This window comes from Suillus clintonianus, assembly GCF_016758775.1.
Source record: "Suillus clintonianus strain FC179 chromosome Unknown DEU56scaffold_1, whole genome shotgun sequence".
In the NCBI taxonomy this organism is placed as follows: Eukaryota; Fungi; Basidiomycota; class Agaricomycetes; order Boletales; family Suillaceae; genus Suillus; species Suillus clintonianus.
Window position 1 is genome coordinate 1466574 of NW_024539225.1, and position 26879 is coordinate 1493452.

General features: G+C 48.5%; 13 protein-coding genes across 13 annotated transcripts; 7 read left to right on the forward strand and 6 right to left on the reverse strand.

Annotated features, from left to right (window-relative positions):
• Positions 1 to 1300: 1300 nt before the first annotated feature.
• Positions 1301 to 2434, reverse strand: DEU56DRAFT_24580 (uncharacterized protein). Its single transcript, XM_041345275.1, has 3 exons — positions 2156 to 2434; positions 1966 to 2108; positions 1301 to 1913 (listed from the first exon to the last, which is right to left on the reverse strand). Exons 1-3 carry the CDS (start codon positions 2316 to 2318, stop codon positions 1320 to 1322), a joined length of 900 nt encoding a protein of 299 aa, XP_041215980.1. The 5' UTR covers positions 2319 to 2434; the 3' UTR covers positions 1301 to 1319.
• Positions 2435 to 3216: 782 nt separating this feature from the next.
• DEU56DRAFT_765123 (DASH complex subunit Dad3-domain-containing protein) lies at positions 3217 to 3749 on the forward strand. Its single transcript, XM_041350972.1, has 3 exons — positions 3217 to 3437; positions 3497 to 3595; positions 3650 to 3749. The coding sequence occupies exons 1-3, from the start codon at positions 3321 to 3323 to the stop codon at positions 3701 to 3703; spliced, it is 270 nt and encodes an 89-aa protein (XP_041215981.1). The 5' UTR covers positions 3217 to 3320; the 3' UTR covers positions 3704 to 3749.
• Positions 3750 to 5399, reverse strand: DEU56DRAFT_975641 (WD40-repeat-containing domain protein). Its single transcript, XM_041359583.1, has 6 exons — positions 5227 to 5399; positions 5081 to 5166; positions 4802 to 5022; positions 4568 to 4750; positions 4386 to 4513; positions 3750 to 4333 (listed from the first exon to the last, which is right to left on the reverse strand). The coding sequence occupies exons 1-6, from the start codon at positions 5297 to 5299 to the stop codon at positions 3837 to 3839; spliced, it is 1188 nt and encodes a 395-aa protein (XP_041215982.1). The 5' UTR covers positions 5300 to 5399; the 3' UTR covers positions 3750 to 3836.
• A 72-nt stretch (positions 5400 to 5471) lies between these two features.
• On the forward strand, positions 5472 to 6799 carry DEU56DRAFT_975642 (uncharacterized protein; the record flags this gene model as incomplete). Its single annotated transcript, XM_041359584.1, has 3 exons — positions 5472 to 5663; positions 6609 to 6645; positions 6697 to 6799. Coding segments are annotated over exons 1-3 (303 nt in total), but the record flags the coding sequence as incomplete, so codon positions are not given.
• Positions 6699 to 7662, forward strand: DEU56DRAFT_24621 (uncharacterized protein). The gene is made up of 3 exons (XM_041345277.1): positions 6699 to 6789; positions 6839 to 7162; positions 7211 to 7662. Exons 2-3 carry the CDS (start codon positions 6904 to 6906, stop codon positions 7555 to 7557), a joined length of 606 nt encoding a protein of 201 aa, XP_041215984.1. The 5' UTR covers positions 6699 to 6789; positions 6839 to 6903; the 3' UTR covers positions 7558 to 7662.
• Positions 7663 to 8849: 1187 nt separating this feature from the next.
• On the forward strand, positions 8850 to 10993 carry DEU56DRAFT_922491 (uncharacterized protein; the record flags this gene model as incomplete). Its single annotated transcript, XM_041358517.1, has 4 exons — positions 8850 to 9048; positions 9103 to 9481; positions 9529 to 9627; positions 9666 to 10993. 4 exons carry the CDS (start codon positions 8850 to 8852, stop codon positions 10870 to 10872), a joined length of 1884 nt encoding a protein of 627 aa, XP_041215985.1. The 3' UTR covers positions 10873 to 10993.
• A 3054-nt stretch (positions 10994 to 14047) lies between these two features.
• On the reverse strand, positions 14048 to 14572 carry DEU56DRAFT_722553 (uncharacterized protein; the record flags this gene model as incomplete). The annotated part of the gene is made up of 1 exon (XM_041347735.1): positions 14048 to 14572. A coding segment is annotated over one exon (525 nt), but the record flags the coding sequence as incomplete, so codon positions are not given.
• Positions 14573 to 15447: 875 nt separating this feature from the next.
• Positions 15448 to 15915, reverse strand: DEU56DRAFT_720332 (uncharacterized protein; the record flags this gene model as incomplete). Its single annotated transcript, XM_041347678.1, has 1 exon — positions 15448 to 15915. A coding segment is annotated over one exon (468 nt), but the record flags the coding sequence as incomplete, so codon positions are not given.
• A 245-nt stretch (positions 15916 to 16160) lies between these two features.
• On the forward strand, positions 16161 to 17768 carry DEU56DRAFT_906172 (uncharacterized protein; the record flags this gene model as incomplete). The annotated part of the gene is made up of 2 exons (XM_041356796.1): positions 16161 to 16755; positions 17002 to 17768. 2 exons carry the CDS (start codon positions 16161 to 16163, stop codon positions 17766 to 17768), a joined length of 1362 nt encoding a protein of 453 aa, XP_041215988.1.
• A 1946-nt stretch (positions 17769 to 19714) lies between these two features.
• Positions 19715 to 20724, forward strand: DEU56DRAFT_906174 (uncharacterized protein; the record flags this gene model as incomplete). Its single annotated transcript, XM_041356797.1, has 2 exons — positions 19715 to 20291; positions 20483 to 20724. The coding sequence occupies 2 exons, from the start codon at positions 19715 to 19717 to the stop codon at positions 20722 to 20724; spliced, it is 819 nt and encodes a 272-aa protein (XP_041215989.1).
• A 148-nt stretch (positions 20725 to 20872) lies between these two features.
• DEU56DRAFT_906175 (uncharacterized protein) lies at positions 20873 to 21721 on the reverse strand (the record flags this gene model as incomplete). Its single annotated transcript, XM_041356798.1, has 3 exons — positions 20873 to 20906; positions 21039 to 21301; positions 21374 to 21721. The coding sequence occupies 3 exons, from the start codon at positions 21719 to 21721 to the stop codon at positions 20873 to 20875; spliced, it is 645 nt and encodes a 214-aa protein (XP_041215990.1).
• A 2716-nt stretch (positions 21722 to 24437) lies between these two features.
• DEU56DRAFT_722171 (uncharacterized protein) lies at positions 24438 to 25160 on the reverse strand (the record flags this gene model as incomplete). The annotated part of the gene is made up of 2 exons (XM_041347719.1): positions 24438 to 24979; positions 25022 to 25160. Coding segments are annotated over 2 exons (681 nt in total), but the record flags the coding sequence as incomplete, so codon positions are not given.
• A 482-nt stretch (positions 25161 to 25642) lies between these two features.
• Positions 25643 to 26188, forward strand: DEU56DRAFT_697456 (uncharacterized protein; the record flags this gene model as incomplete). The annotated part of the gene is made up of 2 exons (XM_041347259.1): positions 25643 to 25990; positions 26039 to 26188. Coding segments are annotated over 2 exons (498 nt in total), but the record flags the coding sequence as incomplete, so codon positions are not given.
• Between the last annotated feature and the right edge of the window lie 691 nt (positions 26189 to 26879).

Below are 26879 nucleotides of genomic sequence, written 5' to 3' on the forward strand. Positions count from 1 at the left end.
GCCGACTCAAACCCCTATAGGGTATGTGAGGGAACCTGAAAGTTCGAAAGTTCTGTCCCACCCGTCCGGCCCGTCCCATCTGTCCCGTCCGTCCTATCCATCCCATCCATCCTATCTGTCCGCATCGTCCGACAAATTGACGTGTGCCACTGATCGTCTTGCAGGTATCCTGGTTAATCTCGAACCAGACTCAACTGACATCCCAAATTGGGAACCCTGTCAGTCCAACCGGAGGCAATAAGCTTATAAGGGGGGTTGGCCCGGGTAGTTAGTAGTCAAATGTGTCACATCACGCTCTTAACGCACGTCCAACGCTGCCCTACGCTGCCCAACCGTCAACGTCTGCCTCGTCGGTGTCGAGCAACCCATTAGACACGTCTTTCTCTTATTTATTCTGCTCAAACCTATTTGTCGGATCCATAACCGACCACTATCCTTCATTTTAGGTCAATTATATACTCAAAATTTGACCCCAGAAAATATATTTCGAGATTTCGGAAAAATTCCGAGGTGTCACGGAGAGCCAAATTCAGGATGGGACGGATGGGACGGTGCGGACGGACGGGACAGTACGGACGGGACGGACAGTCATTTCCAGTTTTCCGGTATATACGGGTATGTAGTACATTGTGAAACCATTCTGGATGGGGCTGCGAGGCCTTTGTTTGGTTCCGCTCTTCTCTCTTTCCTGATACGGTTGGTGGTGTTCAAGTGGGGTTAGTCACGTTCTCAGAAGCCTTATCCTTCATGGGACTGCCGTCCGAGTCGTCTTTTGTTTTTTGCCGAGGCCTGTACTACGGAACCGCACGGGCGTCCCCAACCGTCAGATCACTTATTTTGATGTGGGTGATGGTCGATTCTGTTTACCCTATCTCCTATTACACGTTTTCCGTGAGATTGACGCTCACGAAGGTTTGGAAGACAATTGTGAAGAAGCTCGAGATTACGGGAAGGCCTGTGTTAACTTTGTCTCAAACCCCTTCCCTTCTGGTACTCGACACAATTGCGCAGACAAGTGTGTACTATGTATCAGGTCACAGAACAATTGTATCCCCAAGTTTACGAGAGGGAGTCTTTGTCTTGACTTTGTCAACCGGAGACAATGACAAGTACGTAATCGCAGTGCCGTGACGTTTAGCGCTATGCCCCGCTCGTAAATTGGAGCCCGCGCCACGCTCAACATTCCCTGGAAAATGCTATCACACTTGAATGGAATGTGGATGAGACAAAAATGAATAAAGATAAACCAAATAACAGTGCCATGAGCGGCAAACTATTATGAAATACAGTGAGCTATTCGTAAAGATGTCAAATGCCTGTCATGCTCCACACATCTGTAACTTCCCGCATAGACGCGCCAAGGGGCGGATTGTCCGTGTTCGGCCTCGCTCGAACTCTGCGATAGCATCTACATCCTCGTATGAGCTGCTAGTTGAGGAATCGTCGTCATCTGTTTCGTCATCGTCATCCAGTTCCAGCTCAATATCAGAATCTTCATCATCTGTGGGCGAACAGGGTGCACAGCCGGGGTGACTGCGCGCCGGAAGAAGCCAATTGCTGTACCACCGCCCCAGGAACACTTTGATGTCTGTGGGAAGTCCCAAGTACTCCACGTTGCGCGCAATCCCCTCCCAGTGGACAACACCCCGATTTAGACAATCTTCCATGAGAGTTGTCTGACCAAAGTACATCCAGTGGAAAATGAGATGAATGGAAGATGGATCGGGTACGGGGAGAAAGAGAGTGGGGTGTGAAGCTGGAGAAGGGAGAAGAGAAGGAAGACGGCTTTCTGGAACATGCAGAGGAGGATGTCGAGGTTGTGTGGCGCCAGTGTGGATGAGATCAACGGGTGAGGCACCGTTGAAGAGACCTCGGAGCAACGTTGAATGGGAAGAGAGGTAGTCCATATGCAACTATGAAGACAATAATAAGGACTATGTTCCCTCGATGAACAGCATGACTCACTCTTAGTTTCATTCGAGGCGCGGCATGGATAGCAGGCTCTGTTGCCCGTCGAGCAGCGTCTGGTGAGGGCTCTGGTGAAGAGTCTGACGAAGTGGTTGGGGAGTCATGTACCGGACGTGATCGATGATGTGGAACAGGTACGACTGCGGAAGAGATGAGAACGTTCCGGAAATGAAAAATTGAAACGTACTGATGGTACAATCAGCGGTCTGTGGTCTATCCCAGTAGTGGGAGGCTAGACTCCTCAGTTGGTCGACGATATATTCATGAGGGACATCGTTGAGTGATGGAGGAGGGAAGGGTCTTGGTGAAAAGGACGAGGATGGATGTGATGTTACAGGGGGTGAATGCATGTGTGGGGATGTGTGTGAGAAAGGGCGAAGTAAAGCAAGAGATCACGTCCTGTTTTAAGGGATCGGGGTATCCCAGGACTATTGTTTACTAGGGGAACATGCTGATATTGTTGCGTCCAAGGAGGATAATATACCATATCCAAATTAGGTAAATCTGAGCCAGTATTTAACCGTGAGAAATCATAAAAAATTCGGAAGTATTGAATATTTGGCGCAAGTTTGACGTTTCAAAATGTTTTTCATGATCGCGCGTATTCGCGTGCGCTTAAAGAGTCAGCCCGCTGAACAAAAGCAAAATGTCTCACCAGCAAGCAGCAAACGAGTCTGTATTTCCTCGACTCGGGTTCAGGTCAGGGCCCGGCTCGGGATAGCGGTTTTGATCTTTTTTAGAACAAGGGCTAGCAGGGACGAATATCCGACTCCAGGTCAAGGATTGTTTAATTATGAGGCTGTCCATCTAGGGTCTGTCGAGGAGGCTGCATGCCGTTGAACTGATCAGGCTGAGCCTAGATTCATGACGATGATCCAGGGGCTTGCATATGCCACAAGGAAAGGATGGAAAGGGATGGCAGCTAGGCCGCAGCCTAGCCAGCGGCAATTCCTGTTATCGGCGCTAATTCGGTATCAATAGGTACATGTCTTACCGCCGGAGGATGTTTTAGTCGTCAAAAAAGGAAATTTTGTTGTTAAACATATTCCCCCAAGTCCGAGTATCGGAAAGACTTGAAAAAAGTGGATGAGTCGGTATCAATAGGGATCTTGTCTGACCCGCCGGTGGTATGTCAGAATAGGAGCAGCTTTATACAACATATCCGTTTATGGTAACGCGCGGTATCATTTCGGTGGCAATGTCCTTGTTCCCGCCGGTGCAAGGTTTGCCGCTCATCGCACCCTTGGCGTGAAGACAAGCACCAAGACAAACGCGTGAGCTTCAAGATTTAACTTTACGCGAGTCTCGCAAAGTCTAGCATCTGCGACCAATCTTTTGTCGGTTTCATAAAAATGTCTGCGGCCATCGGCATATTCGACCTCAATCCATACGAATCGCACCCAAGTCTGACCGCGCTGGAGGCCAGTGTTTTGTGGGAGTACGCTAAACTATCGCAACACGTCAAAGATGTGTGTTCCATCTTCAAGTGAAACGCCCATCGTTCTGATCTGTGATTATGATCTGCTAGTTGACCGTCACCACGAGACGGCTATCCGAGGGACCAGATGAGAATCTTATTGCGCGTTTGAGAGTGTTGGAGAGAAAAATGGGCCTCGTATTAACATTGGTATGCTGATACCTCATCACTTCTGTATTTCAAGGCTGATGTAGCTATTCACAGTTCAAAGCATCAGTCTGGGGCGTCATCAACGAGCAGCCAGTTCAAGAGATTTAAGGGGGATATGCGTACGCGACGGTTAACACTCTACGAAAATGATACTCGTCCGGAGAGTAGAATTCTATTCCATGCACATTTACATACCGCATTATTCACTGTACGATTAACTGTACAACAATATACAATGGCTTCAAACCCTCAAGCCGCCCATCTTTGCACTGAGGGCCGACACCGCATTGACATCCCAAATGACAAGTTTTCCATCCACTCCAGTAGTGCTCACCCTACTGACCCCCTCACCTCCATACGCGTACGGCCTGACGCTGGTAATCGTGTTTTGATGTACAGTGAGCAGTTCCGTGTCAGAAGCAAGATCTCCCCCTCCAGTATGTCCACGCGTATCCGCGTTCCTGAACGTGTTGAAAGCTGCACTGTTCAGCCTCCCAACAGTCCCAGTCTTTGCACCAGGAGCCTTTGATGCACTCGAAGCAGTAGTATCATCCAAAGTGCCGATAAGGCCCCAACCTTGCTCCGAGCCAGAGAAAACAACAGGCTGACAATCGTGGCCAGCCGCAACGAGGGCATCTTCAGAAGTCCAGGTCAAAGTCACGTATGGCAGCGAGCTAATCCGAATGTTGTAAACCGCGGGACCGCCAGGGTAGACGATGCTAATAGAGCTATCATGACCTGTGGAAATTGTAGGTATTCTAGCTAGTATCGCGAACAGGTTACGACTTACTAGCAAAAGCGAGGACGTCGCCTGAAGGAGAAAAGCCGACTGCGTGGACCCATCCGCCTGCCGGGCTGCTGTATTCTCCACAGAGAGTGTTAAAGGGAAGTTTCTCGCCCCAGATGGTAGGCGAGGGCCTAGAAATCAAAGGTAAGAAACATGACCATCGCAGTCCAGAGCCTGCACATCACCTCTTGTCTACATCTTTAATGTAAGCAGAGAATACGCGCGCCTTCATATCGGCGCTCCCCGCAGCGAGTAAGACATTGTTCGGATGCCAGTCGACAGAAAGGACAGTCGATCGGATTGGTTTTTTGAGTTGCCTTGCGACCCACCAATTATTCTCGGGATCGAATGAACAGATGGCAATGGCCCTTTGTATATCTGATGAAATTGAATAATCTCGAAGAGAAAAGAGCGCGTACCTTGCACCACTGGCAACTGCGAATTTATCCTCGTTCGGGCTCCAACGGACAAAGGTAGCGGCTCTGTTGATACGAAGAAGTACTAAGGTAGGCTTCCACACTAACTTTCCAGTAAGCGGATCGGGAGTGAGGGTCCAGACGTATGCATTGCGGTCCTGTGAGGCGGTGACAATGCGGTTGGAGATCGGGGCCCAATCAATAGACGTGATGAGTTTATCGTGCTGAAGAAGTAGTGGTTAGCGCATATTGATTGACCGGTATGCACTGATCATAACACACCTCGGATAGCGTCTCAGATAGAATCCACTCCTTGCCCTGCTTTGCATAGATCTGGACATTGTTATCGTTCAAGCTCACAGCAACATCTGTGTCAAAGGTAACGTTCACTACTTAGCATTCGATGATTATATCGAGGAAGGACGTACGGCTGCGGTCCGCGTTGAATGCGTGGCACGTCACTGGAGTTTTGGCGATCGAATATACTTCTGGTGCGGACATAGTGTCGTTAATGTGTGGAGTTGGCGCAGAGGACGAGCAGTCTACTCTGCAGATGTCCAGGATTCAAAATTGAAGGAGAAGATCTTTCTGAGAACGGTATGAACTTCATCGGCCTCGGCAGATACCGTAAGCCTGGCGTAGGTCCCAAATGCAGCTACAGGTCGCTATTTCCCCCGTTCCGCCATAGCCAAGGTTTGCTACATGAACAGGATCCATCCAGCATTGCTCTATCTCACCATTTATAACCCGACTTTACGTCCCAATGAAGAGGTGTCCAAAGACGACGAGGATGCAGAAGAGCAAGCACAAATCCTGTTCTACACTTCGCAGGAACGCGCTGCTTCGCGCGACAAGATGCTCAGGCATTGTTGATACAGCCCCAAGCTATTCATCAAGGGAACCCCATGGTCTCTGAGTGAGGGTCTTTGCACTTAATGCGCTCGCACTTAAGCCCCTACTCTGCACGTTTGTCTTCGGGTTCGGCACCTGCGCCCTCTGCTCGCGTTTTCGGTCTCTCGGGGTCCAATTCCTCTCGTCCTTCTGCAAATTCTGCTCACTCGTGCGTAGTGACCACGTCATCTGCATCCCTGAACTCTGGTCGACTGCTGGGTACTATTTCGCTATCTGTGAGCACGTTCGGACATGCAGATCCCTTGCGGTACATGTCCCACACTGCTGAGGAATACGAGGACCTATTCGCGGAGCCAGGTAGCCGCATGTCGATCCTTGGTCCAATGCCTTTGTTCACTGCTCGTTTGGTACTCTCCCAACCGACTATCCGTAGTGTAGGTGGCACGACGGTTACGAGCGATGATACGGAGGTGACGAGAATGACTGTTACTTCGGGTTCTGAGGATGTGTTTTGCTTTACAACCTTGTTCAACTTCAACTTAATTGTCTACCGAAGTGTTATATCCACCACACCGTCTGTGCATGTTGATCCTGCGTCCAATGACGCTGTGGACTTCTACTTGTCTCCCTCCCTGGTTCTCCTGCTCGTTTGCTTCCCTCTTCCTGCTCTTGTCCACCGCCCGTACTTGTCTGAGCCACGTCAGCAGTTGCTGACATGCACTGGGCGTTTGCGCACGGTGTTGGGAACGGTTTGGTGGACGTGATGGGCATTGTCGACGCAACACCTCGAAAATTGTGGTCGAACCCGGTTCGAACGCCAGCCGGACCTCCGAAACGCGTTCAAAGGCGTTCGGTCCGGAGTCCGACCAACAACTGAACCTGAAACTAGGGTTCGGTTTGGCGTTCGGAAAATGTTGCCAGAGAACCGGACTGAACCGGACTTCGGCAGCACTACCTGAGGTCGGACTCGCCGAGGCGCTCGTCCATTTCTCTGAGTAGGAGTCTCAGGTTTTCCTCCGTGCGCAAAGACGCTTACTATCCAGCAGGATATCCCATCCGACCAACTCTTACCACAATGTACATTCTCAGTCGAGAAGGATGATAATGCTCAACCCCAATGTGACTTCTGGATTCACGCAGTACGCCGACTCTCGATATGTTGTAGTCCTCTTATCCTAGTTTTGCTAGGCTGTAGAGCTTGCAAAAACACCGCGGACGCTTGCGCCTAAGTCAGTCGAATAAGGGCAAGGGCAATGGAAAGGACAAACAGAAAGAGCAAGCAAGTGCTCTGCTACCCTCTTACGCCTATCACGACGGGCTTGCTTCATGATTATGCATTTCATGCGAACTTCCTCCAGGGACACGAGAAATTCAAACTCACGCACGGGTCTTTCACCTCGATCTTAAATTTCCTTGGGCAAGAATCATTAGAATTGCAGCTAGAACAGTTATTCACTGTATGGGCATGGTCATGGGATTTAAGCAAGAGTTTTGAGTTGAGCAGTGACCTAGGCGTGTTGTACGTTCGGACTTTGCGCATCTATAGCTGATTTGGTCTAGGATTGTCGCTTCACCCCTTATACCCCTCTATTCCACCTCTATTGGATACCTTTTCGTCACAGCTACCAGCTGGACTGGACGTGTTGTTTCTTTCTCCTCACGCAGTTTCGTCTACCAGACACAGACAATCTAATCATCTGCCCGCACTCTTGCGACACCTTCCGTCTCTGATTCAACCTCATTTACCACGGCATAACACAGATGATCACCCAGAAGCCTCTTCACCCAGTGAGAAGGGAGTGACTGCAAACACGGCAGCCAAAGAAGTTGTTTCTGGCGGTTACCCCTCCAGTGGGTTCTTGGGCATGCCTTCTAGTCTCACCATGAGTATGGGGGTTCGGAACTGAAGTTGGCCTGGGGCGTTAACTTTTGGGAAGGGTGCTGAACGAAAAATGCTGGTGACAGAACAAGAAGGAATTAAGCCTGATCACCCTTCATGACTGAAAGTACGAGCACTGTGATGGAAGTTGACGGGGTTGCTTTGGAGGATGCAATGTCCTCCACCGGTATATATGGCCCAAAACAAGATCACCAGTCTATTGCACTGAGTCGCATTTCACATCATGCATTCCTCGCGCCACAGGCCAATCACATGTACAGCAGCCATGTCGAGCAGAAGGACACCGAGAAGAAAGAGTTTCAGGCTGCACTTCAGCGTGCTGGCGTTCTCTTCTTGGTATGCGTAGTGGGCCGTACAAACATTTATAGGTAAGGTTTATTGCCCTCACATATATCGTTATCCATCATTAATCTTCCCGAACAGTACATCGTGAGGCACCCGAGCAGCGGCCACTCACGTTCTGAACTTTGAGTCTGTTCGGTGAGAAATGGCTTTTTAGATTGCGATCTACTATTGACTATTCTATAGTCACGGTATATGCCTGTGAACAGCGCATGGCCAATTTCAGTGACGGCACCACACTATACACAGAAGACTGGCTCGCTCCGCTCATGCATTGTAAGTCTTGATAGTCATCACGACATTTTTTTTTACCTCGCTCAGTGGCTCAGCAGTATCTGAGTCAGTACCTACATGCCGCTCTATCCGCCTGGTGCACCGGGATCACCAACCTCGACATACTTCCAGCTGCAACCCATTTCCCCACTGCAGTCTCCCCACCTCCTCCCGGTGGCATCACACACAGGTACAGCTGATGCTCATTGCGCATTTATTTTTAGACGTGTACATCCTTGTGGATTTTTTTGTCTTTTCCATCTCGTTTCAGGAACTTACATAATTTGTATTAGCACACTACATACACTATGCACAGGGGTGAATTCCCAACGCCACTTTCACAGTACACTACTAGATAGTCCCACGAGTCCGTGTGTCCCAAGAGTCTGCACATTGACACTAGCACACGCAATTCTGCATGGAATCCTTATGTATGTTGCAATTACAGCTGTTCGCAAAAAGGTTGACAGTAGCAACATTTTGAGAATGAAAAAAAATAAACAAATAATAGATGCGTACATAGAGTCAAAATAACACGTACATGTACTTGCAATAGTGGGATTCAAAGCTGGCCCTGAAACTTGCTTGGAACTTCCCTGAAACATCAACAAACATGCAAACTTTTCGGAACCCCGGCAGCAGGTATCGGAGTCTGAAATCAAAACTTTATGCTGCACGGGCACGATGCCCCCAATACGTTCACCCACTGTAAGGCGTTCAGCACGCCTCAAGCAACTCTCCCAAATATCAGCTGGTCTTAACATGAGCGAACTACCACCACCACCACCACCACAGCCACAGCAGCCACAGCAGCCACAACCGCCACAACCTTTGGAATCCTCGCATGGCAGGGGGAGGGCTAGGGCTAGGGGGAGAGTGAGGGGTACTACTGTGACTCGTGGGAGGGGACGAGGATGAGGAGGAACCAACCATCCAGATCCCCCCCAACATCAATCTGCAACCGATCTCGACATCGAAAGCACTACAGGCCCTGAAGATTGGCCTACAACTCCTGGGGATGACACCAGCTTTGCCCCCGCCAAGATCAGGTGGGAGACCACCGATTTTGATGGCACTACACCCCTCGTATCCTGGCTCGCTGCACATCCAGCCGATTGTCGGATACTCTTCTCCGATAACAAGAAAAATCGCAGCGCGGTGATCGGCACTGATCGTCCTTCGGGCAAGAGTAAAGCCGATATCTACCTTGTAATCGCCAGACACGTATTTGAAGACGACCCAACATATGGGACCCGGTACGCTGTAGAAGCGAACCAGCCGAAGTTCGGACAAGCCGTTGCCAATCGTCTCGCATAGTACATCCATCTTTCTCCCTACACGTGTATTCACTAATGAATCTTAGTCTTAGGGGGAAGTATAAGGCTGCAACCGATCGTTTTGGGATGACTGGCGCTGGCATCAACCCTCTTGACCCTCTATCTAAAGTTAATCTTCGAGGCAAGTTTTTTTTAAATCATTTAAATGATCTTATCAAGCTAGAAAAATTGCAGCGCAAGTATCATCTGAATTTCCATGGTTCGAAGACCTTGACGCGCTGTGGAAGGACAACCCTGCCTTTGCCCCAAAGACCTTCTCCTCCGTTCCTGGAAATGATCGTGCTGGTGCCCTCCATGCGCTAACACAGCCTAAACGCAAACAGACCTCTCGCAAGCAGGTTGCTTCTCATCCCGCAAATTCCAGTGCCACCGCAGATGATTCCATGGTGCGCTCACAAGCAAAGGGGAAAGAGAGGGCTCCCAATTTTGAATCCAATGACACCCCTTATCCTACCGCCTCCCAAACTTGTTCCAACACCAACCCTAACCTCGACAATATGAACACCGACCTTGACAATATGGAATCTGACCTCGACAATATGAACACCGACAATCTACTTGGTGGAGGTGTCCCCCCTGCTACCTCGATTGGGGGCCACAACCCTCCATATAACCCTACAGACGACGACTTTGACCCTGCACTTGGAGAGCACGACCCCGGAAATTGGGGTGGCGACGCTGAGGAGTTGGAGATGGAGGTGGATAACGAGGAAGAAGATAATACGCAGCGTCCAAGTAACAAACGCCCACATCAAAAATCCCCCTCACCACCACCCAATACCTTCAAGCCAACAAATCGCACCCCGCAGTATGATTCTCGTGAAGCAGCCTTCACTGGCAAGTCTCATGTCGCTCGTACCATGGATCATGGCTCCCCTCGTGCAAAAAAGCCAGCGTCTATGGCGTCCTCGTCGGCGAATACCCCCAGCTCGTCCGTGCAGACATTTGCTTCGTCATCCCGCGTATCACAAGACCGACAGACCTCACAGAGACCCGGCCGGAAAAAGGCTGCGCACAAGCGCAGCCTTTCAGGGCGTGTTCAATCGGGCACGTCCGATGTGCTTGACCAGGTGGAGTCTCTCACCGACGATATGAGTTACATATACTCTGCGAAGGAATCTGCCTCCGAGTATAAAATCGCCAAGGTCAATGCGCTTCGCCATGAGCGCGATATACAATTCCAACGGGAGCAGGGTGTAATTGAGCGCAGTGAAGCTGCTTCAGTGCACAAGCGGTCACAGGAGGCGAAGGCACTCGAGCTTCGTCTTCTTGAAGCCCAGGCCAAAGTTCAGTCAGAGAAGGCGGCGGCCCTTCGCCTCGAAATCGAGTTGATCACTCTCAAAGAAGGGTCGGCGTCGAAAGAAACTTGATTTGCTGTTTGCTTGCTCGCCTCTGTTGTTGTGCTTGTTCGTGTTGAAGCTGTTGTGTTTGTTCATTCGTTGTATTCATGTTCCAAGTCATGCGCATTCCCTAGTCTCGTTGTCATATGCCCAGTATGCCTTACATGTTCTATGTGACTTATACTATGTTCCTTGTGATTGCCTACCCCTGCCTCCTCTCGAGGGTTTCGAGCAAGTAGTCCATCAACCGACTGCGAGATGCCTGTCCAGGCGTTCCATCATACGACATATCACCGGCTCCATCCTCACCAACATCCTCCTCTCGTTCCTCCTCAAACCCGTCCTCCCCTGTGGCCCATTGAATGGTAGATATGTGGCGCTCTTCCTCGAAGCGGATGACCATGTTGTGGAGGATCAAGCAACACATGATCCAGTAAGACGTATACTCGAGGTGTTTCTCAGTTTGTATGAGATGCCGAAGCTCGCGGAGGGATTGAAAACGGCCTTTGAGAGCCGCAAAGACATGCTCAATGCGAACGCGGACCTAACCCCAAAAATCAGTACATAGATACAACGGAAAAAATAGTATACGTACCGTAGAGAGATTATAGTTGAATTTTTTCTGCACCCTACTGAGTGCGCCATTGCGCGGCTTCTTGAACGGCACGATGCACCACGGTTCCAAAGGGTAAGCGCTGTCGGCCCATATCCAGTGGTCGTCTCCAAGAAGCGCCTCGTGGTCTTGAAAAACACGTGTAGAGTGGAAGGCATATGCGTCGTGCGCGCTACCGACGTGGCCGATTGAATAATCCACGATAAGAAGGTTGTGCGGCATTGCCACTACCTAGACGTATGTTAGTTGAATGTGTCAAGAAAAAAATGAGAAAACTTACCTGACAATTGAGGGAGTAGTCGGATTTTCGGTTGAAAAACGTCTCGCCGTAGAGCCCCGGCTTGTTGCAGAGATTGATCATCGAGCCGTCGGTGGCGAAGATACCATTGCGCCATTGTGGGCAGATCTTCAAGACGTACTCTCGGGCACGAGCAGCATCGTTAGAATTGAGACTTGGGAAGAAGATGAACTGGTCATGATGCTCGAGTAGAGCAATCATGACGCGGTTGGTGCAGTTGGTGACTGATCCGACGCTAACGCCCGCCCATTGGCAGACGTCCTCGTTAGAAATTGCGTTACCGTAGTGACCTGCGCGATTGAGGAAGATAGCGAGTTGCAGGGCAATGGGGAGCTGACGGTTATTGGAATTATTGTGGAAGATAGGGTTATCGCTGATGCAGTCGAGGATGTCGTCGAAAATGTCGGGGTGGACGCGCAGTTTCTGGCGAAAAAGATCCGGGCGATGGGCAGCAAAGTGCGGTAAGAGCTGAATTTGTGGTGCGCGCATGGGGGGCTCGTCAGGGCGATGAAGGACTCGTGCTCTCTCTACTTCATCACGAAGTGCCGCGATGTCCCCCAAAAGGCGCAGATAGCGCAGATCGATGTTGTAGAAGTCGGTACCTGAACTGTCAGTTGAATGGTCTGATGTACTACTAGAGTCTGATATATCTGGTGAGATAGGGGAGATTGGGGACATGATCATCGGACTCGGTATCGTACTATTGGAGCCCGAACTCGAATCGTCGAGATCCAACTCACGTCTAGCATGCTCTATCCGAGCTATCGCGACCTCCAGTGAAGCAGCGTCGAGCTGATGTAAGAGGTCTTGACGCGCAGATTGTCGAGGCATTGTGTCTAACCCTAACCTTAGATTTGGACTTACCGAGTTGAAGGTAATCGAGCGGAGCTTAAATTCACGCTGAAAAAGTTTCATAGCTCTTTCAAAATTTGTTTCAACGCACTTTCAGTGCGTTTCATGAACGTTTAAAATCTTATTGTGAATACCACTAATGACTTGCATATGTGCGCATATACTGTACCATTTCGATCAATTCGACAGTCACGTGTCACAGCGACCTCTGTTGTGAACGAATTTGGGCACGTGTCACTTGTCACAGATGCTCATGTCGAATCCATGTCTAATCGTCATAGCGGAAGCAAAATTGGCCTCCGAAATCCCCTCGTTTCAATGCGCACACACTCACAGCGCTGTTTTCAGCTACAACTACAACTATGGCTACGACTACGCTTCTTCAGCATTGTGGTGGCGCCAAAATGAATGCGTGTACAAGCTGTTTGGCTTGCACTTCCTTCTCCCACGCCCTAACACTTCTTCCTTATCGTCGTCTTCAATGTTCCCTTCAAATTCCTCAACCATGTCAACATCTGTGTGTTCAATCTCGAAGTCCATTGTTTCAGCCTCCGCTTGTAACACACAATGTCCTGTGCCCGCTGTCACACTTGCGATGACTGCTGCGAGTGGTAAGTTACTGTCATCGAAGGATGAGTCCTGCAATTCAATGTTGTCTTCCAGGTTGTCGCTGCTATGATCTGTTGTGAACAGGTGGCTCGTCAACTCCTTCCAAAATTCAGGGTTTGTGGTCTTGAGTTCCCGGAGTCTTTCACGTGCACTGAAACTTGTCAAGCTCTCGTACGAAAGATTGAAGCTGCGTACTCGGGACATTTCAAATGCCTAGCACAATGTCCGTAAGCTCACTTACAAGGTGAGAAATCATTTATACACACCTTTTTCATGACAGTGGGCTTATTGACAGCATTGAATGTTTAGTCTAGACACTGTTAGAACCTCAGTCGTGTGTAATTGACTGAGGGGAAAAGGGAAAACGAACATGAACCAATATATATAATGTCCGTTTGGAATCCTAAGGTCCATACTCCACGTCGCGGGTGCACGTGCACTTCCAGTGCGCTAACATTGAATGCATCCCATAGCCACGCAACACTTCGATCACTCAGCACACCAATACATTTATTGATCAAAACATCTGTCTCTCCTCGATCCAACTGTCCAGCAACTTCTCTCACAACATCGGTGTGGTACGACCGCTTCAAGGAATGTTTGAAAATGCACTGAATTCCGACGTCACAGGGCTGAAACAGCCCTGTGCAGCCACCTGGAACATAGTTCAAGATGATTGTAGGGTGTTTGTTCTTCATCCACGTGCGAAACTCATCCGAACGGTGTACTGAACAGACATCAATCTGCCACACAGCCTTCTGCATTGGAGGTAAGCCCAGCTCTTCCTTCTTTTGGTCGAAATACTTTGCGATAACCTTATCAACCAGGCTGCGCATGGTCTCTTGGGTGGACCAATATGTTTTCGTGTCAGAGTATTCGAAAAGGAAGCCTGCATCCATGCACTCCTCATAGTGATCCAAGTTCGCGCTGGGACAAGAAACCTTTGAATGACCTTGGTAGATGGCCTGGAGTGGGAGTACTGTGCCGTCGTTGGTGATAGACACCATGATTGTAAATGTGCGTTTTTCGTCATTTCCGATGGTCGAGACTTGTTTGGATCCTGTCTTTGCCCACGTCATGTTCGATCCTTGTGCGTAGATCACCTGTGTTTGGTCCGAGTTAACATAGAGTTCTGTAGGGATGTCTTCCTCCTTTATCGTGTATGCCAAACGTAAAAATGCATTCTCGCACACTACCTCCCAGTTGCTTGGTATCTTCTGAGCTGCTTGTGTAGCCCGACATTCAGACCAGTGTAAGGTTGTGTGCAACCAGTTTTGGAGGAACGAGTCAGAGCATTGAAAAGTGGATCCGTCTTTTGCCTTCCACTCAAAGATCTCGGGGGCTTTATCAGAGACCATAGCAAGCACAATGGCACAAATTGTAACAAGGGTGAGTGTCGCACCAACTTCTCAAAGGGATTTGAGCTGATGAATGATTTCCTTCTCGACATCAGGATAATTTGTCTGATGTATTATTAATGTTGTATCTTGAAAATATTCAATCAAGCACACACAAAGACTCCTCGTTGGCCACCATTTGAGTGACCTTGGTGGTTACCGAGTTCTGCCATGTGAAGGGCAGCTTCACTCCACCGTGGTTTGTTTCCACTTTGATCTATCCACCCTTCCACCGTGCTATGTGCGAGGTTCTTGAAAATTTTAGGATCATGATTTCTCAGTCGTTGGACTAGATGAGTGGTACTCCACTGGACTCCAGGATGTTTTGCTGCTGCGTCAATTTGACTCCAGGTGAATGGCCCATGCCAATTGTGATATACAGCATCTTTGTGTTTGTGTTTCCGCTTGCGACCCTGAGCGTGAGTTTTCTTCTGACGTATGAACTCCTTTTCAGCACGATTTGGACGTGACAGCTCTGCAATTGATGTCTTCTGACGTTTAGGTGAGTTGTCTCTCAAATCAACCAAGTAGTGATGCTAATAGATCATCGGTGTTGATTCATCTGATCAGATCATTAGGCCCACTCCTACATACCTTCAATTGACGCTTCGATCCTCCCGGTGTTCGCTCTCCTCGAGCAATCTCTGCATCATACTGAGCTTTATGGAGTTTCTGTTGTCGCTCCTTATTCTTCTGATGCACAGCCATTTTTTTCCGTAAAGCCTCTCTCCTGTCGTCGTTTGGGGTATGAGTGGGTGCCGTGAATGTAAATTCGAAGTTTTTACTGATCGATTCAAAACTCTAGGTTTATCTATGATCAGCAGATCAGAGAGCAATAAATGTGTACATACCTGATCAAGGTGTTGTTTGATGACTTCTAACATTATCTCAAGTCGACCATTGGCAACGTGCACAGCATCTATGAGTGGATATGAGTTGGGGAGGAGGTGATGGGCCAATGCATTGAAGGACAGCAAGCCACACGAAAATATATCTTGCTGGCAAGTGATGGCAAGTGGCTGCACCATGAACTGACGTCCTGAATGATGCTTGGTCCACCACTCTAGAATGTCCTTCACAATGTCACAGTGCTTGTTCTGATCTAGCGAGTTTCCAAGTAAGATGAGGTCGTGTTCGAAATCTAGAATAATGGCAACCCAATGGTTGTTGTTGACGTTCACTAGGAATGCAACCTGTCTCCGGAGCCCTGAGGATAGCGCTTGGCCGATTTCGCAAGCACGTATGAAATATTTATCTTCTTCATACTTCTTTGTCTGACACGTTTTGTAGGCCTTTTGAAGGAAATTCCCATTCTAGATATGAGGAATGAGTGACAAAGAATGGAGACTGGTGACCTGGAGGTGAAGGCGGGGCATGGCACCACAGCATATGCCGAGGACTGCCTGCCCTGACCCGCCATGGCACTAAGTTCAGTAGAGTAGAATCCTCGACTCGTTGCATGGGCTTCACCCAGATAGAAGCTTTCAGCTCTCTCTTATACCCAGCTGTGAGGATTTTCTTGTGGTTCCTCGTCTCTCTCCCTTCCCCAATGGCAGGCAAAACCAGGAAGGCTTCTGCATCTCTCGCAGCCAGCGGCTCTCCAGTAGAACCGCTTGATATATCTCCAACCTCATCGGGTCTCTCTTCCCCCTCCCCCTCCCAAGCTGACATCGAGGCAGCCCTAGCCTCTTCCAGCCTCACAGTCCCATCCCAATCTGCCATCCCAGCGATCGTCGTCACAGCTCCACCCTCCCCTGCTGTGGGTGACCGCCGTCCCAGAATTCCGACCTCACCACCTTCAATTCTCTCTGCCCCCACTCCCGCTCCTAAATGCCTCAAGTCAGGCAGACCTGCCGCCTCCAAGATGGGAAAATCTCCTTCCCCTTCCCCTTCTTCGCCTCCCATCATCACAGGGGGCTCTGCTTCTCAGGTTGCTTTCTGCACCACCTCACCAAAATCTTACGCCCAGGCGGCAGCCTCATCAAGTCCACCAATCCCAGTCCGTCCTCGCCGCCTCTACTCTGAAGACGAACTCGCCGCTGTCTCGGCTCGCGCAGCTGAGGCCGCAGTCGCAAAATTCACCCATTCTTTAAACATGGCCCCAGGAATCTCCTTAGGCCCCGCCTTCGCGTTTCCCCAAAATGGTGAGTCCCCCACCCTTTTCATATAGTCTTGTGCCAATGGGGCCGAGCTATTTCATCATCCTTGGTCGCTGGATCGCCCACCGGGGGCGATCCATACTCGGTCACACATTGGGTGTGACCACTCTCACTCGTCCATTGGAGACGAGTCATCCGGGCTACATTGGGTGCCCTCCCACCCACTGGGGGTGGGGTTTTTCTTTGGTTTCTCGCCCTTGCTCGTCATAGGCCTTACATTGTCGGTTCCAGATTCTTCTGGTTCATTTTCTCTGGCTCCTAGCAGGAGTTCCCGCCCTATGCACTTGCACCGCGCCCCAGTGCGAGGCACCCTGCTCGACCCTGGTGCTATCAAGCACCACCAAAAGCACATCGATATCATGCAAAACGGCTGGCCCTCTTACTTTCCACTGTACGAGCTATGCTGCTCCTGGTCAGACACTTCCAAAGTCTCTGAATCCGAATCTCGCGCTCGCGAACGGAGTCTGTCCTTCATGGACTTCTGTGAAGCTTCCCAGAATCTTATCTCTCTCATCACTTCGCACTTGGCCTCACCTGACAGGGCCCTAATCGCTCACTCGTGGAAAGCTCATTATGACATCATCTTCGCATGCCACGACATTTATTCAGCTTTCGAAAACTACCTCGTCTACGATGAAACTCTCTGGGTCGCCTTTCCAAAACGGTCGCAAGACTTCGACCCTGGGGAATTTCAATCTCATATCTGGCAGTCCATCCTCGACAATTGTCGCAACGATGAAATGACAGAGTATAAGTCCCTTTTAGGGCATCTGAAGATCACCGCCGCAGCAGCAGCAGCAGTCCCCTCATCAAAGCCATCTGCCCCTGCCCCATCATCTAAAGCCCCTCCTCCATCCTCCATCCTCTTCCTTTTGCAAAGATGCCTCCACCCCCACAGCAGACTCCACCTCCACTACCTCGTCCTCAGCCCCCCGCAAGAAAGCCCATTGCTGGTTCTGCGGAGGCTACCACCGCCCCAAAGACTGCACCTCCGTTAGCAACGGCTGGCTCGTCAAGAACACCGACAGTGACTGGAAGGGCCCTGGTGACCTCACGGTTTGTTTCTTCTTCAATGGAGCTAAAGGCTGCAGCAACCCCCCCCACCGAATGTGCCTTTACTCATGTTTGCTCTCTCTGCGGGGCCTCGGAGAATACTGCTGAATCCCATCCTTCGTAACCACTTCCTTCCCATTGTTACCCCACTTCGCTGGGAGAAGTGGGAAGAGCTATTCTTGGAGGCTGGTGTCCTCGATAAATTTCGTGATGTTGTTGTTGGTATTTGCGACGATTTTTGGCTTGGCATGTCATCCTCTATCTCATCCATTTTTCTGCCCACAAATCATAAATCCGCCTTAGATAATTCTGATATTATTACTGCTCACATCGAAAAAGAACATTCCGCAGGTAGATACTCTGATCCTTTTGATCCAATCCTCTCTGAACAACTTTTTGGGCCTTTTCACTTGTCTCCGCTTGGTGTCGTTTTCAATCCTAATTCTGGCAAGTCTCATTTGATTCAAGACCACTCATTTCCACGCAACGACCCACTCCTCGCATCCGTCAACTCCGAAATAGACTCGTCAGATTTTCAATGCGATTGGGGCACGTTTGCCGACTGTTTCCTCCTCGTCACCAACGCTCCAGTGGGCTCCCAAGCAGCAGTTTTTGACGTCGACGCTGCTCATCGTTGGATGCCAATCGCTCCCGAAGACCGCTTCCATGTCACCATCTTCTGGGATGGCAAAGTGCGCATAGACCATGCCGCTTGCTTCAGAGCTTCAAGCTCCTCAGGTATCTTTGGTTGTGCAGCTGATGGCTTCGTGGCCATTCTAAAATTCAAGTCCATCGAGGACATCATCAAATGGGCCGATGATTTCATCTTTTTCCACTACCCTTCTCGCACTGTAACTGACGGCTCGTTCTTGTACCACTACGACGGCTCAATCATATGGTCCACAGCCGATTATGTGGGCTGGCCCTGGTCAATCCCTAAATTCCTTGATTTCGCCTTTGAATTCCCCTACATTGGCTTCGAGTGGGACATACCTCAGAAAACGGTCCAGCTCCCCCAGAAGAAAAAATCAAAGTATCTTGTTTGTCTCGCCTCTTGGTCGAAAGGCGCCACCATTTCCAAACACGACGTTGAAGTCGTCATCAGCACACTGAATCATTGCTCAATCATCATCCCTTCTAGCCGCACTCATCCGCCTTCTCTCTACCGTCTCTCCTCTCGTTTCCCTCTCAATGCCCACAAACTCTGCACTTGTTCGATATCTGGCGAAGCCCTCGCAGATATAGAGTGGTGGCGCCTCCAGCTATCCCTCGACTTTTGTGGCATGCACATCTACACCCCAGGCCCACCCTCTCCAGCCTCACTCTTCGTCGACACCTCGACTTCTTGGGGCACTGGACTCATCCTCAACGACAATTGGTCCACTTGGCCTTTGCTGGAGGGTTGGAAAGCCGAAGGGCGTGATATTGGCTGGGCGGAAATGGTCGCAGTCGAATTGGCGCTGCGCTCCTTAATCGCAGAAGGCTGGCACCATGCCCATCTTGTCCTTCGTTCAGACAACCAGGGTGTGGTTGGCGCCCTAAAAGCAGGCTTTTCTCGTAGCCCACAGCAGAACGCAGTACTTCATCGTATAATTTCACTTCTTCTTGATCACTCCCTCTGGTTCACTATCTTTTGGGTAGCCTCTAAAGACAATATCACAGATGCTCCGTCTCGTGGCATCCTCCCTTCTCCATCTCGTAGACTATTGCATTCTGTCCCAATCCCAAGCCCTCTTTGTCCTTTTGTTCTGGCCGCTACTTAGTCCACTTGTATTCTTGTGCAGCGTGATTATATAAGCCATTTGCTCTCCGCATGTCCAATATCATGTTCATTTTCACTTTCTCTAATTAAGTCGACTGCCTCGCAGCCAAGGCCATTTCCAAGGTTCCCATGCCCAAGCAGGTCACTCCCGCTCTCTTCCCTCACCTTGCTGCCAAGATAGATCAGGTAATTTTCTCGGTGTGGAAAGATACTACCCTCGCCGGCTACCAGGATGGGGTGGACCAGTTTATCGCTTTCTGCACGTGCAACAGCATTCACTCCAGTCTCTACCTCCCTGCAAATGAATTTCTCCTCTGCTCATTTGCTGCGTTCGAATCAGGCTCACGCTCCAGCGGGGCAATCACAAATGACATGTCAGGCATTAGAGCTTGGCACATTCTGAACAATGTGCCCTACTTTGGGGGCATTCGCCTCTCATATGTTATCAAGGGCGCCCACAGTAACACTCCCACAAACTCTAAGTGCCCTCCTCGCCCTCCAGTAACCACTCAAATGCTCAATCTCCTCCACTCCCACCTAGATCCGTCAAACCACCTCGACACTGCTTGCCTCGCTGTCAGCGATTGCGCTCTTTGGGGCCAGGCCTGTCTAGGCGAATTCCTACCCAAATCCCAAGGGAAATTCTCCGCTCGCTTCTTCCCTGTGGTTCTAAATCTGAGACCTACCTCGTCCTCTGGCCTTTCTCGTATGCTAGCCCTCCCTTGATCTAAAACCTCAAGAGAGAAGGGCGAGGACTTGTTCCTCGGCAAGCAGTCAGGTACCTCTGACCCCATCTCCTCCCTTGACCTGCACCTCGCCCTAAACTCTCCACTCCCCTCCTCCCACCTCTTCGCATATCGCGATGCCAATGGGGCCCTCATTCCACTCACCAAACAGAAATTCCTCGCTCACTGCAACTCAATTTGGTCATCCCATGGTTTCCCGCCATTTCTGGCCACTCGTTTTGCATCGGTGGGACCACAGAACTCCTCCTTTGTGGGGTACCCCCACACATCATCAAAACCCTTGGTCGCTGGTCGTCAGATGCCTTCCTACTCTACTGGTGCTGCCTCAAAGAGATCGCCCCCCTTCACACAGAGCTTCTTGGCCCTCGTATATCCTCGATCTCCTCTTCCTAACCCCCCTCTCTCTTTCCTTTCCTTTCTGCCTTTTCCCCACCTGTCCTCTGTCCCTCCTTCGTCATTGTTGGGTGGCGCCCCATTGTCGTGTCCTGTTGTCCTGCTGTGTGTGGGGTGGACTCTGGGTCCCCTCGATGCACACCCCAGGCTATCGGCCTGTTTCGTCTCCTTCTGCAGATGATCTGAGAGTCATAGTCAGTAGCAGCACGATCTAGCCGGTTCCCTCACCCATTACACATGCAGGAGTATATAACGTGTCAGTATTCTACTATATATCACATCGTTCCCACTCTCTCTCGCCTACTCCGACGCACAGGACGAGTCCATAAAAGTATGTGTTCTTGATCTCGATCTTGAAACCACCTGGAGTTTGATGGACCTTCTTCCTCAGCAAATCAAGCATCTGGCTTTCATGGACATCAGTTAGCCAATCATTGGTGGTATACCTCACTAGCTCGTAAATTGGCCCCTCTGACTCAAACCCTTTGATGTTACCAGCCCAAGGTAGGATTGCTAGGGCATCCATGACCTTGCCAATAAGCTCATGTGTCTCCTCCTTGTCGTGCATCTTCCAGATCTGACTTCACTGTTGCAGGAATTCTTCTGCCCTCCTCCATGGCTCTAAGTGATCTGATTGTATGGCCAGTACCTGCAACCAGTATGAGAGCACCCAGATTGGCAGCTGTCTTTCAATGCTCCCTGCTACATGCGGGCACTGAATTGATTGAGCTCTGTTGGAGAGGTGCTGCAGAGTGTCTTCAGCGAGCATCCTCACAACAGGGGCTGCCAGGACAGGCATGTCTTGTAGCCTTGTAAAATGATCATTGAGGTTTGGTAGAGCTGGTGAGAAGAACGAAGTGGAGGGGAATGTCTTGTTCAATACTGAGATTTTTGGAAATTTGAAGCTCAATAGGTCGAGCACAGAGAGTTTGATGTCTGGGAGGAGAAGTTTTTTTGCAATGTCAGGAATAACAAGAAGGGGATTATCTTGAGACATCTCTGTCTTTGAGTTATAGCTGGTGTGGTCCTCAGGCCTTGGTCGCTACCTGTTCATTCACAAAAATTGTCTTGTCATTTGCCTAATATGGTATGTTCAAAACTTTCCGAGTATTGGTGAGACATGTAAGTACAACGAAAATTAAGGTGTCAAAATTTCACTCGCTGTCACATGTAGTGATATGCAGGGGTATGGGTAACCCGCGGGTTTTTGGAGGGTTTTTTGGAGGGTATGGGTAGGGGTACAAAATATTTAACCAGCAAAAAACCCGTACCTGTGGCGGGTAACCCGCGGGTATTTGTAGTACATAGTGTAGAGCTTGATCAGGTGATTTAAACGGTGGTCTGATCATGCAAAACAGTTGAGATTTGAGCAAGATATGATCATTATAAGAAAAGGACACAAAATGAAAGGACAGCTCATACATTAACCAGACCTCAAGTGTTTGACAAGATAATCAAGATAACACTAGCTTCAGATTAGACACCTAAGTCATTTAACAACATTCACATTTTCCTTAACTATGCGATCCTATCTTGTAATGCTCAAATCTTGCTCAAATCTTAACCATTTGACATGATCAGACCACCATTTTAATCGCCTGATCAAGCTCTACAATATGTACTACAAATACCCGCGGGTTACCCGCCACGGGTACGGGTAGGGGTGTACCCCTGGCAAAAACTTTGTACCCATGAAAAAACCCGTACCCCTGGCCAGGGGTACGGGTTTTTGTGGGTAGGGGTAGGGGTACAGCTGAAAATACCCGTGGGTTACCCATGCAGAACACTAGTCACATGTCACATGCCCCTGTGTTGGCGTGTCAAAATGGGTTTTTATGTCACTGTCACATGAGGCTGTCGAATTGATTGAAATGGTACAGTACTCACACAAATGTCGCAACTGATGTTGCGGTACATGATGGTCAATTTGTGATGTCTGTAGGTGGTTATTATTTATTTGTTTGTTCATTCTCGAAAAGTCACTACTGTCAACCTTTTTGCAAACAGCTGTAAGTTCCCCCCGACATAATACACAGTACCATATATTTTATTTGAAGAAAATCGAAGTAGATCTCGTTCCATGGCCAACTTATCGGTGCTGGAGGCTAGTTTTGTGCATAGAAGGCTCACTCTAAAGGTCAAATCACCACATGAAATTCTGGAATGCGGTATGTCAATTGTCCACAATGAGAGAATACTAAAACAAATTTTTCCGGACCACATGCTTGTAGGGATCATCTGCAATAAAAGAAATATGCCCCAGACATGACAATCTACCCAAAGTGTTACATCTAGACTGTGAAATTGATACTCCACAATGCCGAAATGTGGGATAAAAAAGCCGAGGACATCTTGATCCACTGCAGAGTGCAAAAAGGGATTGCGGCAGATGTGTGACATGATGTGACAAAGTGTGCGAACTCTAGGGAAAATGCATTTTTCTGTGTGGTAACTCTCCACCGGGCTCAACACATCAAATTTCGAAAGAAAACTAGCAGATGTTGCACTTTCGATGTCAGGCTATCGAATTGTCAAAAAATTAAATTTTCATGTTTGTGTGTTATGAAGCAATAGACATTACTCCAAAAATGCACAAACTCTAGTGGACATCTAGTATTGCTTTGGCTGCAACTAGGCATTGACATGGGTATGGGTAGCCCGCATAGGTCACGGGTATGGGTACCTCACGGGTACGGGTACAGGTACAGCCACTAGGTACCCGGCCAATCCAAAACAGGTCATGAGCCTATATTTTAACAAAACTTTAACTTAATACAACTGTACAGTAGCCAATCTTAATTATATCAAACATGACTAAAAGAACTTCCAAAATCTCACACACTACCTCCCTCGGCAGCCATGTTTGGCAAGCGTATCACCAAGCTCACGGAGAAAGCAGCCCAGGCCGTTGCAGATGGAAGCACGAAGCTGAAAGGAAGGCCAGCAGTTTTAGCTGTAAGGAACAACCAAAGAAATCTAAGAAGGCACCCCAACATCAAATGAATTCATTGTCACCTCATCTCCAAGTCCCCCACCTGATACTCCCAATAGTCAGCTGAATTCTTACCATTGAGCCAGTGTTCATACTGAAGAGGAAGCACAATCATTGTATGAGGACACTATTGTGAACTAGTAGTAGTATCCCTCCGAGTCTAAAGCAAATCATGAATATGCAGATAACACCTTTAATATATTAGCAGTGACTTACCTTTTGCAAGCTGGCTGATGATGGTTCTGGGCCCTTTGACAGTTTACTGTAATTTGTGAGACAGGTAGAAGCAAGTGTTGACAGCGCCTCCTCTCTGGCAGCCGCTTTAGTTGAGAGAACCGAGCCTCTCTGCTTTGCGGCTACATGGTTGAAGATCTCTTTGACTGTAGCAGTACCAGAGGAACTTGGATAGGCCTCTTCATCCTTGAGTATTTCAGAATATTCAGTGTCTACTGTTTTCTGAGTTCGAGGATGTTTACTGTGTCCATGCCCACACTTGGCACAGTGTCCTTCACCCCCATGTCAAGGATAAAAATCTTCACAATCACAAAGTTGACCTTCAGGATCAGCAGCCCTGCAGAAGTTTTCCCAATCCATACTGTTGCTTGTGTCACAGCCGGGTCAAGCAAGTTGCATCAGGGAAACTTGAGGTATAGGAATGACTGCAAGATGTGAAAAGTAATTTATAATCTAAATTTATTCAAGTACTATATGCATGTTCCGACTACTCCCTATTGGCTAAAAATGTAGTCAGCACTAGTAAGGCTTGACACCATAATTTCACTCTATGAAACCAAATTGGCTCTGTAAGGGAGACTTGAAGCTCTTTTGAACCTCGCTGACCAGCACATATAGTCTCAAAAACAGGATATACTTCACCTTCCCATTCATCTGGTGTCAGTCGACAATGCGCTGGTGTGATTTGCTTCGTGATAACTTCGGCAAGAACAGCAAAAAATTGTTCTTGTGTTTCTTTGTCAGTCCCAAAAGTGATCCTATGCGAAGGAACTCCGACAGCTTCATGATGGACATACCACCATTGCTGATCATTGACTGACTCAATAATGTTGGATGATGGGTCATCCACATTGTCTTCTTCACCAGCAGGATGTCCTGCACCAGTTTGGTGTGGTTGTCGGGATGCAGGGCAACCATGAATACCATAGTACTCTGCAATTATGTTGGGGTGAACACCCTCGCAATTGTCATGATACATGCTGAATAGTGTTTGACCCAGGAACCACAGGTCTTGGATAAAATTAAGGTCTTCGGCAAGTTGAAATACAACTCATGAGTTTACCTTTGGACTGTTGTCGTTCGTGTCAGGACCCCATATTGGATGGCAGTTCCACTCCGCCTGAAAGTCAAAGCAATCCTGATTGATATTATCAAGGAAAAGTGTGTGAAGCAACCAAAGATGATTAGTGTTCTGAGGGTTGAGCATATGTCAATTCTCAAGGCAAGTAAAGAAGGCCCTTCATCACCTGGCAAACTGAGTACTGACTTCAACCTACAACCGCTTAATTTGAGAGTTTCGTATAGAGCTTGTGCATGAAGTCAGCAACTAAAATAATTCAGGCCAGAAAAAACTCACGATCCCCACATAAATGAAGCACGGCGTGGTCCTTTCCTCATTATCATATAAGTGGCGACATCCAGGTTTTCTCCACCATGATCACCTCACACAGATACTACAATGGGCTACATTCTTGAGGGAGTCATTGAGGTAGGGAAGAAACTGCGCAAACAGGTGGCTGGTATCCAGCCAAAACAAGAGAGCAAACTCAAAGCAATTTTAAACAAGTAGCACAAAGATCTCTTACAAGGAAGTGCACTCGAGGATGCAATCAACCCTTTACTGGGTGTAGAGGGTAAGTATTGAGTTCACATGGCTGGCTGCATACTGATCTTTCATCAGGATTCAATGTTCATCAAGACACGCCAACAGAAATACTCCACACAGTGTTATTGGAGGTGGTAAAGTATTTTTGGGGTCAGACAGTTAATCTTCTCGAGAAGGCAAAACTTTTGGATCTTTTTCAGACACATCTTGACTCAATTGCAAAGGACAGATTCAATGCTCTATGTCTAAATGCTGATTACATTTGCCACTATAAGGGCAGTCTCATTGGAAAACACTCCAAGAGCTTGGCCCAGGTAATGCTGTTTCTCATTCAAGACTTGTTGCCAAGGACGGCACTTGATGGGTGGACAATCATTGGTGAGCTTGTCATGCTAATTTGGCACACGACAATTGATGATACAGAGATATACTTGGTACACTGACATGCTGATGCTGCTGCACCAACACTAATTGATTTGCAGGCAAAGCTCTCCTGGACTATTGAAGATTTCATTAACATTACAGCTCAATGCGCATCCAGCATCCTTATTTCAAAGCCAAAGTTTCACTTCTTGGTCCACCTTCCTGCATATATCCAACACTTTGGACCACCAATTTTAATTTCCACCAAACACTACAAGTCGTTTAACCATGTGTTCTGGCTGACATGTATTCATAGCAATCAACAAGGACCAAGTCAGGACATGTGCAGGATCTTTGCGAGACCAGATATCATTAAGCACATTGCTACTGGCGGATACTGGCTTGATACCAGCAGGAAAATGTGGGTTCGTGCAGGAAAAAAGGTTTTGAGCTACCTTGATGAGCATCCAGAACAAGCACAGCTGTTGAGAATCCATACACAAACATCTCCTGAAACAGGTAACACACTCTTTCAATTCTAGTTCAATTGTAACCTCTGTAAATCAAAAGGAATTAGCTGAAGAAAGTCACCGCTATAGATGCAATTTATTAATGTTCTATACCACCATGGTATCTCCTTGGTCCTCAGTGATGGTGAGAAAGTGTCCTTGGAAGGACACATCATATTTTAGGACTCTTTGACATCTTGCTTGGCCGTTGGTCACGTTTGTGAGATATTTATATTGAACTCTTGCAAGGATGTGCAATATATTGCCATTTAAAAATTTACTTTGGGCCTTTTTTGCATTCCTTGCTTCACCTCCCTACTCTTGAACTCACAGAGCATGAGGCTGTCATTAGCCTACAGGTAAGTTTGAACTATTTGCACATCAGAGTTTCTATTCATGCTTGTCACTGCCAAACAGAGTGTCCATAGAAATCATCCAAGGAGAATGTCCT